Below are 19,962 nucleotides of genomic sequence, written 5' to 3'. Positions count from 1 at the left end.
GAATGTCAATTCAGTAATATTACCTAATATATAGATGATGTGAAATTAGTAATACTAGTTAATACATCTTCTAGAATGGTTCTTCCCAATCAGTAATTCTTAATGTTTCTGAGTCCTGTATTTTTTTAAAAATATCCTTTTAACTTTGTCATTGCTAGCCTTGCTCTCCCTTTAAAGAAACCTCCCCTCCGTGTGTCTCTAATCATCATTTGTATCCTGACCCCCTGCTCTCTTCTCTTCCTGTCTTGAGTGTTAACCCTGTTACCAAGGCTTCTGGAGCTGTGGTTCTGGAGGTGGTCGGGGAACAGGCACCCACCTGGCAGAGTCACCTTGTTCTCTGCCCTCCCTCCCACATGTGAGACTTGATGACTGCAGGGATCCACGACTGAGGACTCAGTTATTGGTGACAAACCCAGTTCATGTGAATTACGCAAGGGGATTGTAACCAGAAAGTCCAGTGTCAGACCTAGGCCTGTGTGGGCACCCAATTCACATCGGGCGCCTGACCCTCCAGCTCTCAGCTCTACTTTGTTCTCTGTTGACTCAGCTTCGAGCAGATGCAAGCCCGAGGGAAAGAGAAGTGTTTTCTTGCCCAGGAATTCCAGAGTAGAAATACCAGACAGGGCTCTTACTGGCGTGTTACCCTGCCCTCCACAAAACACACAGGCACAATAACCTTAGCATCCGAGACGTGTTGTTCCCGGTGACTTCAGCTGTGAGTCTGGGGCTTTCAGATGAACACTCCAGCACTCCAGACTGTAGAAGACCGCAGCTGTGGCAGCCACCCGGCAGGCTTTGGACCTCATGCTCTGCGCCAGGCCAGTTACTGGGAAAGGACCTTCTGCAGGGCTCCAGCCTCGGGGAAGAATGGGTGCTCCTGAACCCTCTCTCCAGGGAGGCACATTGTTTAACATCAGCTCTTGCATTGAGTCTGTCCACTGCCAGACACTGGGACAGATAAAAGTATGTGCGTTCCATTGTCATCACTCCATCACCTCTTGTCAGCCCCTTACCCATCGGAGGAAACTTTGAGAAGAGACCTAGCCAAGGTCACATGCCTGTCACAGACCGAGGCTGTGATTCAGAATCCAGATGTGCCTGACCCCAGAGTCTGCTCCGAGATGCTGGTCTTATTGTTGAGAACTTAGGAAAGAGCTTGGCTACTTTGTTTTGCTTTCATATTTTTTTTCTTTTTTCTCCCCGGTTTATTTATCTTAAGGGTACTAACATATGTTTGTGAGTTGTTTTTTAAACTTTGAACTTTGATATTTATTGCTTAGCCACCATTTAAAAAATCGAGACAGTAAATAGTACATGGGCTTGATAGAGAAATCTCAAATGGTAGGTTAAGTCTCACGTAGTTCTTCTAGCTCTCCACCCCACCTGTGTTCTACCCCTGAAGGAAGCAGAGTTCACTTTAGGCTTAAGCACCAAGAGGCCATCCCATGAGCAAAGGGTTGGTCATTCCCACGTAAATCCCTTATCAGAGCTGGGGTATCCACAGAGGAACTTCAAAGCAGGAGGAAACAGGTCCAGAGGAAGCACCTCACAAACATATTCCAGCCTAGAGTTCTAGATCATCATCATCTGTCATCTGTTTGGGTATCCCACAAGCAAATCCAACATCCCAAACTAAAACGATATCCCTCTTCCTTTTCCTTTTTGGCCACTCCACGTGGCATGCCAGATCTTAGTTCCCTGATCAGGGACTGAACCCGCATCCCGGTGCAATGGAAGCATGGAGTCTTAACTGGCTGGGCCACCAGGGAAGCCCCTGTATCCCTCTTCAGTCTGACCCTCCTCTCTTCCCTTATAGACAGCAGTTCACCCAGGACCAGTAGCCCTAAGCCACGAACTTGAGAGATACCCTAGACTCTCACTTCCTCTGTCATCTGACCACCTGCTATTTTTATCCCCGGAGTATTTTTGCAGTCCCTCTTCTCTTTATCCCAACCTGCAAATCTGCATCTTTCTCTTGGGTTCTTCTGGTACCCAGCACTTTCGTCCCCTTCAGTTTACCCTTTGCACAGCCAGCTGCCAACCACTGAGCTCAAGTATGGCTGACTGCTTCTGCTCTGGGAAATCCTGTGCCTACTGCCTACAAGTTCCTTACCAGACAAGGGAGGCCCTGCTTCATGACCTGATCCCAGCCACAGCTTTAACCACAGGCCAACCCAGGATTTCACCCTCCAGTCATAACCCCTGCCTGAACCAATGGCATTCACCTCCTGTGCTCACGTGGTGCTGCCGTGGCTCCTGCCCATGCCATGGGGCTGACCCCCGCGGAGCCTTAGGAATACAGCCCAGGCTTCACTGCTTGAGAATTCCTTTCCCAAGCCTCGGCTCCTAATGAACTACTCCCAGTTTTCACAGATGTCTTACTTTTTCCACAAAATGTGTTTATATTTAGAAAATATAAACAAAAATAAGCCAAGGTATTTCTACCACATGTAATCGAGCATTTTGGTATGTGTCGTATGGAAATAGAATCCCGCTGTTTATAGTCTGTTCTGTGGAAAGAATCCGCCAGCAATGTGGGAGGCCCGGGTTCGATCCCTGGGTTGGGAAGATCCCCTGGAGTAAGGGAAAGGCTACCCACTCCAGTATTCTGGCCTGGAGAATTCCATGGACTGTATAGTCCATGGGGTTGCAGAGTCGGACAGGACTGAGTGACTTTTTTTTTTTATGACTCACTTTCACTTTTCAAATAAAATACCAATTTTTCACTGTGTAAAGTTGTTCCCATTGAACCGATCCCACTGTGGGACATCCAGCTGAATGCCGTCCATATACTTGGTTACACCCTATCATGTTGTCTTCTTAACAGATTTCAAACAGGATAGTTGACGGGCTGTCACCTAGTCACCATCTGTTGACACTGTACTAGCGTTTCTTGTTTCTTTTTCCTGAAGCATTCAAAAGTTACCTGCAGGGACTTTTACCTGGTGGTCCAGTGGCTAAGACTTCAAGCTCCCAATGCCGGGGGCCCAGGTTCAATACCTGATCAGGGAACTACATCCCACACGCCACAACTAACACCCGGAGCAGCCAGATAAATAAAGTCACCTGCAGGCATCTTGCTGCTTCACTTCTAAGTTCTCCCGAGCATAAGGTTAGTTTACTACACAATACTGATTATATGTAAGAAATTTAACATTGTTTTATCACCTATGTAGAGTCCAGTTGTCCTCGAAATGTCCTGCTTTTTTCCCCAAACCTTTCAAGGTTCACATTTCCCATGAAATTAACATGTCTCTGGTCTCCTTTGATTTAGTTACCCTGTCCTTTTTGTTCCACGTCACTTTTTTTTAAAGTCCCACCTTCTGGATTTGTTTCATGATCAGTTCGATGAAGAATACCACAAAGGTGACGTGTCCTCTCATGACTTCAGGAGCAGCTCAGTCAGTGCTTGGTGTCACTGGTGATGCCGAATATGAAACATCACGTGGATCTTCACGGTCTGCTCTACCAGATGGTGAGCTTCCTGTGAGCAGACTTTACCCTGGTGACCCAAGGCCCCGCCTGGAGGAGTGCTCCGCAATGGCTGGCACACCGTAGTTACGTCGGATGCGTGAGTGCCCTGGCTGTCTGGGGGAGACAGAACAGCACTGGGCCCAGACGCAGGTTGTGACAGGCCTCCCAGCCACCCTTTCCCAAAGGGACCTGCCTGCAGCAGACACACCTTGGAATGCTGTATTTGGCCAGTTTGCTGCCTATGTATAGGGGCACCCCGGCTTCTCAAAGAATTTTACAGCAAGTTTTTAGACCAGAAAGGCCTTTGCTGTTTGAACATGCACCCAGATTCTAAAAACCACTATCACCAAATAATGTGTAGTTGTTCCCCCCAACCCCCATTCTGGCTCCTTTAAGACTCAGAACCACCACAGAACGGTTATGAGTGGGCCATGTCACGGCAGGTTATGTGGTTAAGATTTTAGCAGTCTCTTTAGTGGCAGTACTGCCGACTTCAGGATTTTAGGCAGCAGCAAACACATTTGCAATTTTTGGCAAAATGTGTAGCTGCTGTGGGAAATAAAACAGCCAGGACATTTACCTCAGATATTAAGGTACGTTCCACTCAGGAGTCCTGTGCAGCCTGTTTTTTTGCCTGTTGGATCTCTAGTGCCTAATAAGCACTCAAACTATTTGTTGAATAACTGCAGTTGGGAAAAAGAATGAAGCAGTCCCTTATGTTCCAATTTCGCAGTTTTCCAAGAATATCTTAAGTGTTAAAAAAAAAATGCAGCACAGCAATGAATGCTTCCTGTTTACTTAAAAAGGAGGGAATGTGACTGCTTTCTTGTCTACAGTAGTTCTAAAGTGACACAGAAGGAACTGGCAACACTGGGTACCTCCAGGAGAAGCAGGTGTGTGGCCGAAACCCCACGCCAGACTGCAGAGTCCTGTCACCTCATCCCTCAGCCATGAGATTCTCTGCCGGCTGAGGATCACACAGCCAGTCCCTGCACCTCTGCAATGATGCTACTTCCTACAAGACTTTGATCTCCTTCCTCCTGCATACTAGAAGTTCCGCTAAAAGTAAAGCAAGTATTTTAGGATAGGTCTCTCAAGTTAAATCTCCAAGAGCTGGGCAGTTGCCTACATCAACTCCAAAGACCTAACACAGTGCTAGGAATAAAAGGAACAGGGTTGTTACTGATGTATGAAAACCAGACACAAAGTCAAAGTAACCCAGGAGGAAAGAGAACCTTTTATCTTCCCCAAATTCCTAAATTACCAAAATTACTAAATGCCATTAATTCAGAAATGGATCCTTAGGACAGGGATGAAAAATTAGTCCCATACACTGGGGTCAGCTGATATGAGGAATAATCAGTAAACTAACGGGGGCACCAAGTATTTTGAGGCAAAACATCCTTTTATCACTAATTCATTCCTCATACTGAAGGTGGTCAGAGAGAAACTTAATTCAAGCACTCTGCTGAAAAAGTTGTATTTCTGGTATCCATGAATACCAATGACAGACTAAAAATGCTAAGCAATGTCAATCTATTTAAAGAAAGCACTCTAGACATAAAAACTTTAGACATAAAAAACTGAAGACTGAGAAAGATCTTGGTTTTACAGATTTATTTTCAAAGGGCAAAAACACTTAAGACAATTTAAATACAAGTCTAAACAGAATTACTCGCAAAGTCAGCAATGATGCAGAAATGTGTTCTCACCGCCAGACACTCGCCAGCATCTTCTGAGCCTTCTCTCTGAGGAAAAGGGGTCTGGCAAAAGACAAAGCAAACTCAGTGCTTCTCTCTGGTGTTACTAACTTTAAGTGATAATCTCTGAGGTGCTAAATCCAGGGTAAAGTTTTAGACACAAATACAATGTTTTATTTTTAAAGTCTGATCACTTCTCCTACAGCCTAAAGAACAGCAGCTAATATTAAGAGGCTTCTTTCCTTCTGGCACTGTATTAGATGACTCACGCACTACGCCATTCTACCTTCACGAAAGCCCCAGGTCACACCCCCATTTTACATATGAGGAAACTGAGGCTACCGAGCATACGCCATCTGCCCAAGATCCCAGGCTCACAGGGCGCAGCAGTGCTGGGTCAGCCCAGGCGTCTGTCGCCGGACTTCATGCTCCTACCCGGAAGGCCTCTCCTGCCTACTGAGGAGCCAGGCCATCTCAGCTTCCTGGACAGCAGGCTGGACAGGCCCTGGTGGGGGCGGGGTAACTGAGGGAGGCAAAGGTCTCCGCTTCGGGGTGACCTTGCTCAGTTTTTTCGTACAAGTCTGCTTTTATGAGGAGGGCTGACAGTCAGAGTCCTGTCTAGGAATGAACTGCTGTCCATCCCTCTGGAGGAGAAAGATGATCACCAGGCTTGGTCTCTCCTCGGAGCGGCAGATAACCAGAGGTACCTGCATTTTGTAACTACTGAAAATCTCGTCAAGCACTTCCATTTTTCCATTTCTTCCTAAGCTTTTATCGAAGAACCATGGAGAGATTAATTCTATGGGAGAACAATAAGCCAAATTATTTACCTGATATTTTATTCATATACATCCTTCTTATCTGCAATGTAATCTACAATTTCTTGTGGACACATTAACTTCTCCGCATCTATATCAGGAATTTCAAACCCTGAAAGTGAAATTTACGACAATGCATGAGTGTAGAAAAAGCAAATCCTTTAGAACTGAAAGCATCTATCCCTTCAACAACATGCATAAGAACATCAAAAATTTCCAGCAATCTTGAATCCCATTTGTGAGCCTGTTATGTACCAGATGATATATTTTTTAGACATAATTTGCATACTAGAAAAATTCTCCCATTTCAAGTGCAACACTTAATGGTTTTTAGTATATTCACAAGGTTGTGCACCATCACCATTATCTAATTCTAGAATATTTTCATTACCCCAAAAAGAAACCCCGCAGCCCTAACCGGTACCACCCCTCTAGTTAGGATGATCTCTGAGGAACTGTAATTAAGTTCTGCTCTGTGGGATGGCATACAAGTCCCTTGGCTTCCATTCAGGCAGTTCATCCCCTAAATGAAGCTGTGGAACCGTGTAACAGTCTCATTTGTATAACTAACCATCCCAGACAAGGATAACTTGGGAACGTGCATGGAAAGCGCTGCAGGAAACCAAGACGTGGTATGGGTGTGTGTACAGGCACACATCCTAACCTAGGCACACCTAGCACTTTTCTAGACATGGACATTTAGGTCTAGCTCACTGGTGGGGAGGGTGCTCCAAGGTGTTCTCAGCCATCAGGTGAAGGCTATGCCCTTCATCTAAGAGCCCCACCCCAAGAATCTCAGGGCCATGCTCCCCCAGGCCTCTTCTCGTCACTGAGCCCTTGGTACTGCACTGGGCGCTCTGCAGACCTGCTTCCCAAATATTAAGTACACTGTCCCTGACGTTTACTTCATCCGATAGTAAGTAGGTAGAGGTGGGGGGTAGCGCACTACAATTGCAAATCCCCATCAGACTCCCAGCATTTCTCTGCATTTAATCCACCTAAATCAAGAACCAAGACCCAGCCTGTGCATTACCAAATTCGTCCTCCATGGCCATGATAATCTCCACTTGGTCCAAACTGTCTAAGCCCAGGTCTTTCATAAAATGGGAATTTACTGAAAGCTGCAAGAAAAGAACACCAAATGCAAAATTCAGTCTGTGAGAACACTTGCTTCTTAAAATAACTGAATGGTGAAATGTCAATCATTACAAAGAAGTTTTTTTTTTTTTAATATAAAGAGGTCATATTTTAAATATCAAGAGCCATAACAATAATATTATACTTTTAACCTGTGGCAACACACACTTGGTGTGCTTTATATGTTAACTCATTCAACCTTAATTTTGAAATAGCAATATATATAAAGCTAATGATGAACTGACTTTGTACATTTTACAATGATCTTTGATCACTGTTCTGAATGACATCTGAGAGTCTGTTTTTCCTTGCTGCCTTACTGCCAAGACACCACACCTTAGAAGTGACGTCCTGCTCCCTCAGGAACGGCACGCAGTGTCTGTTATCACCGTGTCTTTACTTCAGACCTCACTACCACTAGAAGAATCCTTCAGACAGTTTTCACAGTATATGATCAGTTGTGTTTTTTTAGACCGTGGGCAGTAACAGATCACACAGTACGTGTAATATAAATACAGGTACCTGTGTATATATGCCCTTCCACGTGCACTGAGAAGTCTCCAGAAACACACTCAAGAAGCCAGGTCAGCTGGCACCTCCCAGAAGGAGAATAGGGTTCCTGGGAGCGATTTTTGCTTTAGACACTTGGGATATTTTACCATGTGATTAAATACACATTTAAAGAAAAACCATTTAAACCACATCAATTACCTTTTCTGGGTCAATCTTGTCATAGAGTTTCAAGACGTAAAGAACACGGTCCTTGATTCCCTCCAATGTCAAAGGTGGTGCATCGCTATACTGGCGGCACAGCTGTGTAACTCTGCCTGGAACCTAGAGCAAGGGATAAGGGAAGCGCTGCTGTGGAGCCCAAAATGCCTCAGAGAAGGCACTGGCTACAGATGTCTTTCACAGAGCTTTCACAGGGCCGCAAATCCACCTCCAGGGAGGCTCACTGTGGCCGCCAGGACACAGAGGCCTAATGCAGGGTAGAGTCAGAAGCCATAGCAGTTCAACAGCATAAAAATGGATTTCTTGGGGCTTCCCTGGCAGTTCACTGGTTCGAACTCCACGTTTCCAATGCAAGGTGCTCGAGTTCCATCCCGGGTCAGGGAACTAGGATACCACGTGCCACAAGGTGTGGCCGAAAAAAAGATCTCCTTTCTCTGAGTCAGGACAGGCACTCTTCTCTCCTCTGGTCGGCCTCCAGGCTTTGGGACATTTGTCCCACTCAGCGAAACTGCCACTAAAATCATCTGGAGTCTACAGAGGACCTTAAGGCTTCTCGCATCTCAAGCAGACCACTACCCTTTTAATACCCAAGGCAAAATAACTCCTCCAAAGAGCTGTCAGGGTGAACTGACACTGAGAATCACACACCAGAAGGGTCTAATTTGGCCCTGGTGGTAATTATAGACTTTAGCCAAGACAAATGAAGCCAGCTGTGAACCCAAACAAGAGGATGATGAGTTCGCAGGCATTCGTTTCCAATCTGTTTCCCTTCCAAGTGGGCTTGCCTTGTTGCCACCCACTAAATAATGAGACATTCTGATCTTTGCCATCATTGTGTAATATCTCAAATTTCTGATCTTAGCCCACTTGGAATTCAACTAGGAATGAGGGTCTTGACTGGATCCCTTCACAGAATGTGAAAGGGAGTCCAAGTCACAGATCAGCAGACTTAAGGCCACAGAAGGCATGGGGCACAAGAGGGGAAAATGAGACAGCTGTCTGGCAGTTTGTACCACAGAAGTCTTTAACCTCAACTAGTGTGTTCACCTTCTGAAGTTGATTTTAGTCTGCAGTTTGGAGTTCTTAGGGGATAGAAACCCATGGGAAGTGGGTTTCCTTTTTGGGATTAAGGTCCTCCAGTCACAAAGGTCTATGAAAAATTGTTAAAACAAACAAAACCCAAAACCAAACAACACGGCCAGGACTTCTCTGGTGGCCCAGTGGTTAAGAATCCACCTGCCAGTGCAGGGGACACAGATTCGATTCCTGGTCCAGGAAGATCCCACATGCCTGAGGGCAACTAAGCCTGTGTGCCACAATTACTGAGCCCTTGCCCTAGAGCTTGTGCTCTGCAATAAGAAGCCACTTCAGTGAGAATGCATTTCAATTAGAGAACAGCCCCTGCCTGCCACAACCAGAAGCCTGTGCAGAGCAGTACAGACCCAGTGCAACCAAAACAAAATTAATGTATTTTAAAAAACTGCTGGAGCTTCCCTGGTGGCTCAGTGGTAAAGAATCCGCCTGCCAGTGCAGGAGACATCAGTTTGAGTCCCAATGTGGGAGGATCCCACATGCGCCGAGCAACTAAGCCTGTGTGCCTCAACTATTGAGCCTATGCTCTAGAGCCGGGGAGCCACACTTACTGAGCCCATGTGCCAGAATTACTGACGCCCGAGTGCCCTAGAGCAGCGAGAGAAATCACTGCAATGACAAGCCCACGCACTGCAACTAAAGAGCAGTCCCTGCTCTTTGCAACTAAAGAAAAGCCCTCGCAGCAATGAAGACCCAGCACAACCATAAAAATAAATGATTAGAAAACAAACTGCCAATTAACCAAATCAGTACACATCTGTTTAAGAAACATTTATCTTGCAAAAAAAGTAAAATCAAGTATTGAAATCAGGTTTAATCAGCAAGCTAAAGAGATCAGAGCTCTTGTTCTTTTTGTATCCATTTATGGTCCCCTTTCCTTTCTGATTACAGCATATTAGATTAAGGAGACCTCTGATCTGGGGATGCCACAGGCCAACTTATCAACAATGACCAAGAAAAGTCACAAACAAAAGGGAAGAAGCAAAAAGGACTAAAGAGAAAGAGGGAGAAGACATGAGTTAATACTGGTAATGACAGAAAAGAAATCTGAGGTGGGAGGATCTAACAGAGGCCTCGTCTGTGTGCAGCACAGCAAGAAGTGGTATGAGGGGACTTACCGCTGGGGAAGGGTGAGAGATGGGACGCTGACAAGCACGGCGCCCAAGGGAAGAGGCTGGTGAGGGAACATTCACATGCAACTACCCAAGTGGTCCACTAGGTGTCAGCATCAACCCTAGCAGCACTGGCAACTGCCTGCAGGGGCCAGGTGGGTTCCCTGTAATTCAGTTCAGTTCACTTCAGTCGCTCAGTCATGTCTGACTCTTTGCGACCCCATGAATCTCAGCATGCCAGGCCTCCCTGTCCATCACCAACTCCCGGAGTTCACTCAAACTCATGTCCATCAAGTCGGTGATGCCATCTAGCCATCTCATCCTCTGTCGTCCCCTTCTCCTCCTGCCCCCAATCCCTCCCAGCATCAGTCTTCTCCAGTGAGTCAACTCTTCAGATGAGGTGGCCAAAGTATTGGAGTTTCAGCTTTAGCATCAATCCTTCCAAAGAAATCCCAGAGCTGATCTCCTTTAGGATGGACTGGTTGGATCTCCTTGCAGTCCAAGGGACTCTCAAGAGTCTTCCCCAACACCACAGTTCAGAAGCATCAATTCTTCGGCGCTCAGCTTTCTTCACAGTCCAACTCTCAGATCCATACATGACCACAGGAAAAACCATAGCCTTGACTAGACAGACCTTTGTTGGCAAAGTAATGTCTCTGCTTTTGAATATGCTATCTAGGTTGGTCATAACTTTCCTTCCGAGGAATAAGCATCTTTTAATTTCATGGCTGCAATCACCATCTGTAGTGATTTTGGAGCCCAAAAAATAGTCTGACACTGCTTCCACTGTTTCCCCACCTACTTCCCATGAAGTGATGGGACCGGATGCCATGATCTTCGTTTTCTGAATGTTGAGCTTTAAGCCAACTTTTTCACTCTCCACTTTCACTTTCATCAAGAGGCTTTTGAGTTCCTCTTCACTTTCTGCCATAAGGGTGGTGTCATCTGCATATCTGAGGTTATTGATATTTCTCCCGGCAATCTTGATTCCAGCTTGTGCTTCTCCTGCCCAGCGTTTCTCATGATGTACTCTGCATATAAGTTAAATAAGCAGGGTGACAATATACAGCCTTGACGTACTCCTTTTCCTATTTGGAACCTGTCTGCTGTTCCATGTCCAGTTCTAATTGTTGGATGGCATCACCGACTCAATGGACATGAGTTTGGGTAGACTCCGGGAGTTGGTGATGGACACGGAGGCCTGGCGTGTTGCGGTTTATGGGGTTGCAGAGAGTCCGACACGACTGAGCAACTGAAGTGAACTGAAACAATAGTACCCAAGTTCACAGGACTGTTGAGGCATCAAGGAGATAATGAAACGTAGAGGGCTTAGAACACTGCCTGGCACATACAGAGTTAAGTGTTATTTAGGGCTGTCTAGTAGGCTCAGGATGGCAGTGACCTGCCAGTTTGAGAGGGAGGCAATAGTGCAGCCCCAAGTACTTGACTGACTCCTTCCCTTTCTTGCCCTGCTTTCTAGTCTCTTTACTGATTTCCTATCAGGTTACAGTACTGCCAATAGCACTTTACATATGTCATCTCCTTTAGAGCTAATAATAACTCTGTTTTACAGGTGAGAAAATTGAGACAAAACGGTTAGGTATCTTGTCCCAGGTCTCCCAGAATGGCCTTCTGAAGGGTCTTACTGCCTCCTTTCTGCTGGATCTCAGCCATTAAAAACAGATACAGAGTGGACAAGCACTTCTGAAAAGTGTCCCCAATGGCCAACATTGTTTCTGGTGTTAATTACTCTTCCCCAAGGTCTCCACTTAACAATTATATGCAGCAAAATCACCTTCCTCAGACAACAGAGAAGCCACTGTCTGCAGGAAAAGAATGAGGACCCCACCCTGTGAACCAGCAGGAATAAACCTGAGTAGTTTCTATTAATATCCGTCTTACCCTGAACTGGGTCCATCTCTGAGGGGAACTCAGAGGAACCCAGGTGGCTTTAAAGACCATCTCTGCAAATTACCCCCTGGATGGCTCTACCCAGGTAGCAGACACCCCACCCTCAGTTTGGTTATAAATTCCTTACCTGCCTCCAAAACACCTGATTGCAGACCTCTGTTCCTTCTCCGCCCCTGGGGCTCTAGCCAGAAACCTCAGAGCCAGCCTCCACTCTTCCCATGCTCTCACCATCATGTTTACTGGGTCACCCAGTTAAGTGGGAGGAAAGGTCTCAAATGTTCCTTCAACAAACTGCACTAATCTTTACTCCCTGTGACCCAGACAGAGAACATCCACATTCCTCAGTGGGTGAATGAGCACCCATACAGCACCCTTCAATATACCTGTCTTCCCACCTCAACTTAGGTCTCTCCCTTTCACAGGCACCTGAAGGTCAACAGTAAGGAAGTGCTGGGCTCATCCCGGCCTCTGCATGTGCCATTACATGTGCCCCACTGCATGAGAACTGCTGCCTTCGGGGCCATGCTCACTGGGGTTTTCATCAATCCACTCTTCTGCACTGTACACACACCTGTCCTCAAATGGCAATGCCTTGCCTTTACCTATTACCTGCCTGGCTCAGCCTTTGAGCATTACCTTATGTGCCAAGCACGGTGCAGCAGGCTGGATCCACAAAGATAAGTAAGACATCTACCCTTGGAGAAGCCTATGGTCTAATAGAAAAGACTAATCCAAACAGATCATTTCAATTATAATAAAAATGTGGCAAGGGCCATGACAGGTATTTGTAGGTTGCTTCAGCAACAGAAGTTGTCATTCAATCCTTGAGCCAATGAGGGTAGAGATATGAGACTTGGGAATGAACGACGTGGTCACACTGCAGCCCCAAGTCCATCACCACCACGTGTCAGTCTGGTTCCAGTACCAGGAACAGCTGAGCTTTCCCTGCACAAGAACTCTTTGGAAATTCTTTGTACTCTGGCTGCCTGTCTAGTCAGGGCTCTGGGTCAAGTACAAGACTTTAAGGTCCCATTTTAGGCCACTACATCTTTTTTTTTTTTGGTAGCTTCTATTTTATATTGTTGTATTTTTATACCCAGGAAAGCTGCTTTGGCTCCCTTCTTCAGGGGAAAAAAATTAGAATATAAATAAATAACTAGTTGTTCCAGGGTGTGCATAGTGGATGGATTCGAGGAGGGAAAACCCAACAAAACAGAATAGGCAGAATGAGCAAAGGTTCAGATAAATGAACAAAGGCTGGAGGGGGATGCTTGGGGTGACTGGCATACAAGCGTAACAGAAACCGAGAGAGTGAAGAGATTGGCGAGGGAGAATGTGTGGTAAGTGATCTCTTGACCTTACCAACATTTAATGATTTGGTAGAGGAAGTTCCCAACAAGGTGGAACAAGAGATGAACCAAGGGAAAATAATGTCAGAAACCACCTAGGGAAAACAGCACCACAGGGACTAAGCTGGCAAGGTTAACACAGCTGCCACGTGTCCAATGAAGACACGGACTGATGTCTTTCTTTTGTATGCATCTCTGTATCTCTCAGGCAATGGCACCCCACTCCAGTACTCTTGCCTGGAAAATCTCAGGGACGGGGGAGCCTGGTAGGCTGCAGTCCATGGGGTCGCAGAGAGTCGGACACGCCTGAGCAACTTCACTTTCACTTTTCACTTTTATGCATTGGAGAAGGAAATGGCAACCCACTCCAGTGTTCTTGCCTGGAGAATCCCAGGGACGGGGGAGCCTGGTGGGCTGCCATCTATGGGGTCGCACAGAGTTGGACACGACTGAAGCAACTTAGCAGCAGCAGCTGTATCTCTCAACTGCTAGCATAAGGCCTGGCACACAGTCCCTCAGTATCTTTGAAGGAACAAGTATTTAGTCTCCAGTTTAATCCAAAAAGGATATAAGGTAGCTAAATGGGAGCACTTAGTCAAAACCACTCTGTAAGCATAAAGAAAATGGCTGCTCTCCTGTGTATGTAAACCCAGCAGAGGCAGTGGAACCTCTCTGCTGCTGCTAAGTCGCTTCAGTCGTGTCCGACTCTGTGGGACCCCATAGATGGCAGCCCACCAGGCTTCCCCGTCCCTGGGATTCTCCAAGCAAGAACACTGGAGTGGGTTGCCATTTCCTTCTCCGATGCATGAAAGTAAAAAGTGAAAGTGAAGTCACTCAGTCGTGTCCGACTCTTAGCGACCCCATGGACTGCAGCCTACCCAGGCTCTTCCGTCCATGGATTTTCCAGACAAGAGTACTGGAGTGGGGTGCCATTGCCTTCTCCGGGAACCTCTCTGAGCACCTTGCAATTCAAGGCATGGTCCAAGAAGCAGCAGCAGCAGGATCTTCTGGAAGGCCACTGGAAATGAAGACTCTCAGGCCCCTTTCCCGAATCTATATTTTAACACAAGTGATCAGAACGCACAATCAAGTTTGAAGAGCAATGCTCCAAGAGTAAGCAATTATCACTTTGCTTTTTAGCCTGACACTGAAGTTGGTCTCAGGAACAAAATAGTAACTATATACACTGCTCTTTTAACTTCAAGGTGACACTTTTAACTTTTTGATTCACTGACAGGACAATGCCCCTTGGATGAATCTACTACACTGTCAGTAAATCTTGACAGTGGCTGCACATAAGAATCACTGACAACTTTTAAAAATAGATGGCCACGCTGGACTACTAGAGATTCTAACTGATTTGGCCTGGGCATTCTTAGGTTTTATTCTAATACCTTAGTGGAGGCTGAAACCACAATTACATGAAGTCCTAGAGTTTGAAAAGGGCATTCTCTACTTTGGGAATCTATCCACCCTTAAGACAATAGTTCTTAACCTTGATGCACTTCAGAGTCACCTGGGGAACTTACAGAGCACACATGTTAGTGCCTCATCACAGAGGAGGTAAATCAGATCGGTGGGGGGCCCACGAGAAACATACTTATTTTTAAGTGACCCAGGTGATTTGAATGTGCAACTAAGGCTGAGAATCATTAACATAAGGAGAAATTCAGCCTCTAAAAGGTTTCATCAGGTTAAAAAAAAACTTAAAAACTTGCTTCCTATCCTTATTTGCAGGAGACCCCAAAACAGGCAAAAGGTGCCACAGGGAGAAACCTGGGGAGAGAACTGCTGCGGAGAAGGCTGTAGGGCGGCGTGTATTCCTCTTTGCACCCAGTCATTAGTTCTTCCCTAGAAAGCTATCACGGTATTTACCATTATCACTACGACTAACGGCGACCAGTATTTTGAGAGCTTAACAAGCACCGCGCTCGGCATTCTACCAGTATGATCTCCTCTAAACCTCGTTGGAACTCCATAAGATAGAGTTTTACAATTCAGACTGAGGCTGGGCGACGGTACCTGGTTTGTCCAAAGTTTTGGTCAGAGGCAACCTGCATTCGAACCCAGGGGTATCTGACTCCAGCTCTGTGCTCTTGTTCACAATCTCTAGGTCACCCGAGTGCCGGCAGAGGTCAACCAAGCACCGTTAGGCAGTGGGAGAGGGAGCGAGCAGGTGTCCCCTGGTCATCCCCACCAACAGGAGCCACAGTAGCCGCGGCCCCGCTGCCTGGCCCCTCCCTCTCACCCCGAGTGGGCCCGACGCCTGACCCCAGCCAAGCCCCCCCACAAAGTCACCACCAGTCACCTGCGCGAGCACCAAGGCCGGCAGCGGAGCCCCAGGCCTCGTCCGGGTCTCCGCGGCGAAGAGGGTAGTGCTGAGCGGCCGGGCCGCGGCTAGCGTGGGGAGCCTGGGCAGCGGCGCGAAGGCCGTGGGAAGTCGGCGGACACAGGCGCAAAGGACACGAGCCGCCATGGCTATGCCGACCCAGGATGCACTGCGCCGCGTCCTCGGGTTCAGTATCCCCTTGCGCTCTGCGCAAGCGACGCACAGAGCGGCTGCTGTGGGGAGCGGCTGGCAGTGGCGGCCCCTGGCGGCTCCTGGCTGCACTGCGCCATCGGGGCGGGCGAGCAAGAGATAAAATGGTGTAAATATTGTCTTTCCCCAAACACTAATCACTGACACTAGAAAGGAACTTATTTTTACTTATTCCGTGAAAGTTAAAGTTTTGATGTCGGTGATTTTGATAAGGGCAAAGGGACAATGTAGGTGATTAAATAGTTAATCCCACTAGAGGATTCTAAGTAGAAAAATATGGTAAACCCCTGTAAGTTAATGATCACTCAAGAAAGCAGGCTTTCTTAACTGCAAAACCAAACAGGCTTGCTAGCAACAAAACCATGCAGAAGAAGCAGGAGACATACCCCCAAACAATAAAATGATGGGTGTGTGAGACCTACATCCTGCCCACTGAGTTCAGTAAGTTAATGACCCCTAGGTCATGCTCTCTGCACAGGTGAAAAACAATAATTTACAGAAAGGTAACATTTCAAAGTAAAGACCCTCATTGTACTGAGATCTGAAATATTCCCAAAGTGCCTTAACAGTCCTGGCTTGACCCTGTAGGGACAAGAAAACCCTTGCCCAACCTGGAGGAGCTGATGATGGAAGCATTATGTCTACCCAAGAATGAGGAAGAGAGTGGTCTCTTACCCAGCCCCACTTTTCCCTTTGACTATAAAACTGTAGCCCACTAAGTTCTCAGGGTTCAGCATCTCTCACCTGCTGGATTGTAAGCCTCACTAGTGTCCTAGTCTAATAAATCACTTATCTATCACTTTGCCTCTCACTGGAGTCTTTCTGAGCGGAGACATAAAGGACTGTTATACCTTTATGGAGCCACCTGAAACGACACCAAATGGTTCCAATTCTTCCATATTAAGTTTATTGAATAGGTCAAAACTCAGCATAAAAGAAAAACGTGAGTCATGTAAATGTATACTGCTATACTGCTACTGCTAAGCCACTTCAGTCGTGTCCGACTCTGTGCGACCCCATAGACGGCAGCCCACCAGGCTCCCCGTCCCTGGGATTCTCCAGGCAAGAACACTGGAGTGGGTTGCCATTTCCTTCTCCAATGCGTGAAAGTGAAAAGTGAAAGTGAAGTCGCTGAGTCATATCTGACTCAGCAACCTCATGGACTGCAGCCCACCAGGCTCCTCCATCCATGGGATTTTCCAGGCAAGAGTACTAGAGTGGGGTGCCATTGCCTTCTCTGGTAAATGTATAACTAAGACTAATAAATGTGGGACAATAAAAATCATATACATATTTAAAAACTTGACATTGTGTAAATTATATAGCTCACAGAAATGGGAACATGGGAGTAAGCTGAAGAGTGCTAATTCATTCATATTTTTCAGCAGGGAAATCGAAACCCTTTAACAATGGCTCCAATTACTTTCATTAAATCCAAGTAAAATAAAATGCACTGCCTTGTAATTTCTATTTATGTATTCATGAAAATATCAATAATCTGTTAATGTGCTAGTTGTTGAGGCTACATCAGTGAGCAAACCAGACTGGCAATCTATTTTCAGATAGATTGGGCAGATATACAATAAACAACAAAAAATATAACACCCTCCCCCCAAAAAAACCCCTCCAGAAAGTAGTGATAAGTACAATGAAGAACAATAAAGCAGAGAAGGCGGTGGTGAGGGCTATGAGAGGTGTGCTATTTTAGATAGGGTGGTCCTTGAAGGCCTCTCTTTGGAGGTGACACTTGAGCCAAGACTTTCATCAGTCAGGAGGATGGAAAAGAAACCCTTGGGAATCACCCTGCTGTTGGTGATGCCAATCAGTCCCTATGACTGTGCTAGCAGTCCACCCCAGGCTTCTCCTGCATCCTGTTTTCAACACCACCACTTCACTGCTTGTTAAACAATTGTATCACCTCTTTGGAATGGTCAGTGAATAAATGGCCAAGCTCCACATCAAGTAGCAGTCTTTCATTTCTGCAGAAAACTGATAGGCACCTAGAACCTGATTGGAGTCCTAGGACTAGGGCCAATAAGATCTGCGTTAAGTCACCAGTGACACCCCGGCCTCTGATTGTGCCTTCCTGGCCGTGCTCTGTGGCAGACCCACGGGACAGACCTATGATGGTCTCAGAAGAGGGAGCAGTCGGGAAGAGCTCTATACCTACCAAATCCACATAAAGGACTCTCTCTTCCCATAACCTCTCTGTATTTCTGTGTTACATTTGATTCTTTTGGTCAAACACAACAAATTACCTCATTTATTTTTTTACCTGTTTCTTTTCTACTGGGGTATAGCCAATTAACAGTGTTGTGGTGGTTGCAGGTGAACAGCAAGGGGACTCAGCCATATACATAGATGTATCCATGCTCCCCCAAACTCCCCTCCATCCAGCCTGCCCTATAACATTGAGCGGAGTTCCATGTGCTATTCAGTAGGTCCTTGTTGGTTATCCATTTTAAATATAGCAGAATCATCTCTTGTTTAAATGACATATTTTGGGAGAGCTACTTTTCTTTCAGCAAAGAGAAAAATGTCAGCCAAGACAGTCCATAAGGTAAGAGGTTCATTACTGAGATCGAATCCTTAGCAGCTGGGGAAGACTTAAGAGAGCACCAGTGCTCTTCAGGAGCACTTCCATCAAAGGGGTATGAACATAAACTCTGTCAGCTTCCTGCACACATCACCCCCCGGCCCACCCGTCAGCCCTCCCTCCCTCTGCCCAGCACATCTGTACTGTCACATCCCCTCCTGGATCCCCTGGCACCTTACACCACCAATTCTCTCTTCTCCCCTCTATCTTCAACCTTTCCTTCCCTTCTAGCTCTTTCTCTCGAGCCCCTAAACAAAGCCAAAGTTCCTCCCTGCCTGAAAACAAGGCCAGAGGCCTCCTCCAGTGACCTTTACTATACCTCTAATATCACCATTTCCCTTTCCATTCATAGTCAACCTCTTCAAAAAAACTTATTTGGCTGATCTGGGTCTTAGTTGCCATATGCAGGATCTTCATTGCATTATGAGGAATCTTTAGGTGTAGTATGCAAACTTTTAGTTGTGGCATATGGGATCTAGTTTCCTGACCAGGGACTGAACAGGAGCCCCCTGCATTGGCAGCCTGGAGTCTTAAGCCAGTGGACCACACAGTCAACCATAGTCAACATTCTTGAAGGAATAATCTACTGTTTTAAATCTTCAATTCCTCACTTCCTATTCATTCTTTTTTTAAATTAATTTTCATTGGAGTACAGTTGATTTACAGTGTTGCATTAGTTTCTGTTGTCAAGCAAAGTGAATCAGATATACACACATATACACTCTTTTAGATTCTTTTTGATACTTTACAGAGTACTAAGTTCCCTACAGAGTTCCCTGTGTTATACAGTAGGTCCCCATTAGTTATCTATTTTATATACAGTAAGTATTCCCAATTTGTCCCTCCCCACCTCCTTTCCACCTTGGTAGCCACAAGTTTTTCTACATCTGTGGCTCTATTTCTGTTTTGTAAGTAAGTTCATTTGTCCTATTCACCCTTTAATCCACTCTAATCTAGATTATACTTGACCCCCTACTCCCACCAGTGAAACTTCACAAACCTCACCACTGCATCTTAATTGAAGTCCAGTAGATACAACCTCTCTGACCATTCCTTTTCTGCCATCTTCATGGCCCTAATTCCTCTGCTCATTATTTAAATATTGATCCCTGTGGGGGGTTTGTCCTTGACCCATTCTTGCCTTTAAATATATACGTTTTCAGAATTGATTCACTCTAGAGGCTTTAATTGCCACCTCCATCCATCCTGGCCTCTTCTTTGGGCTTCGTAGTCCTAGATCCAAATGCCTGTTGCCAGATGATCTAAAAGCACTCTTTCCCTCCTCTTAAACTTAGGGTGTCATGTTTCTCAGGGTTCCTGAGTAAATTAAATCTTTATGAAAATCCCTCTATTATCCATGATGTGCCTGCAAAGTTATTAACTCATTTGAGGTTAGAGACCGTGAGGACAGAATTAGTATAGCAGAAAAAGTGAAATCTTTTATGCAAAGGTATTAAAGGGTTCATGGGGGTCGCAGAGTCGGACACGACTGAGCGACTGAA

At 46.0% G+C, this 19,962-nt stretch overlaps 1 protein-coding gene across 1 annotated transcript; it reads right to left on the bottom strand.

Annotated features, from left to right (window-relative positions):
• Window positions 1–5,076: 5,076 nt before the first annotated feature.
• On the bottom strand, window positions 5,077–15,825 carry NDUFAB1 (NADH:ubiquinone oxidoreductase subunit AB1). Its single transcript, XM_086375325.1, has 5 exons — window positions 15,634–15,825; window positions 7,841–7,963; window positions 7,026–7,113; window positions 6,005–6,104; window positions 5,077–5,237 (listed from the first exon to the last, which is right to left on the bottom strand). The coding sequence occupies exons 1-4, from the start codon at window positions 15,799–15,801 to the stop codon at window positions 6,013–6,015; spliced, it is 471 nt and encodes a 156-aa protein (XP_086231451.1). The 5' UTR covers window positions 15,802–15,825; the 3' UTR covers window positions 5,077–5,237; window positions 6,005–6,012.
• Between the last annotated feature and the right edge of the window lie 4,137 nt (window positions 15,826–19,962).

The sequence above is a fragment of the Bos grunniens genome, chromosome 25 (genome assembly GCF_055505025.1).
Source record: "Bos grunniens cultivar Pamir isolate PY7600 chromosome 25, Bosgru_T2T1.0, whole genome shotgun sequence".
Taxonomy (NCBI): Eukaryota; Metazoa; Chordata; class Mammalia; order Artiodactyla; family Bovidae; genus Bos; species Bos grunniens.
The sequence above is the reverse complement of the archived record's forward strand: the minus strand, read 5'-3'. Positions and strand labels throughout refer to the sequence as shown.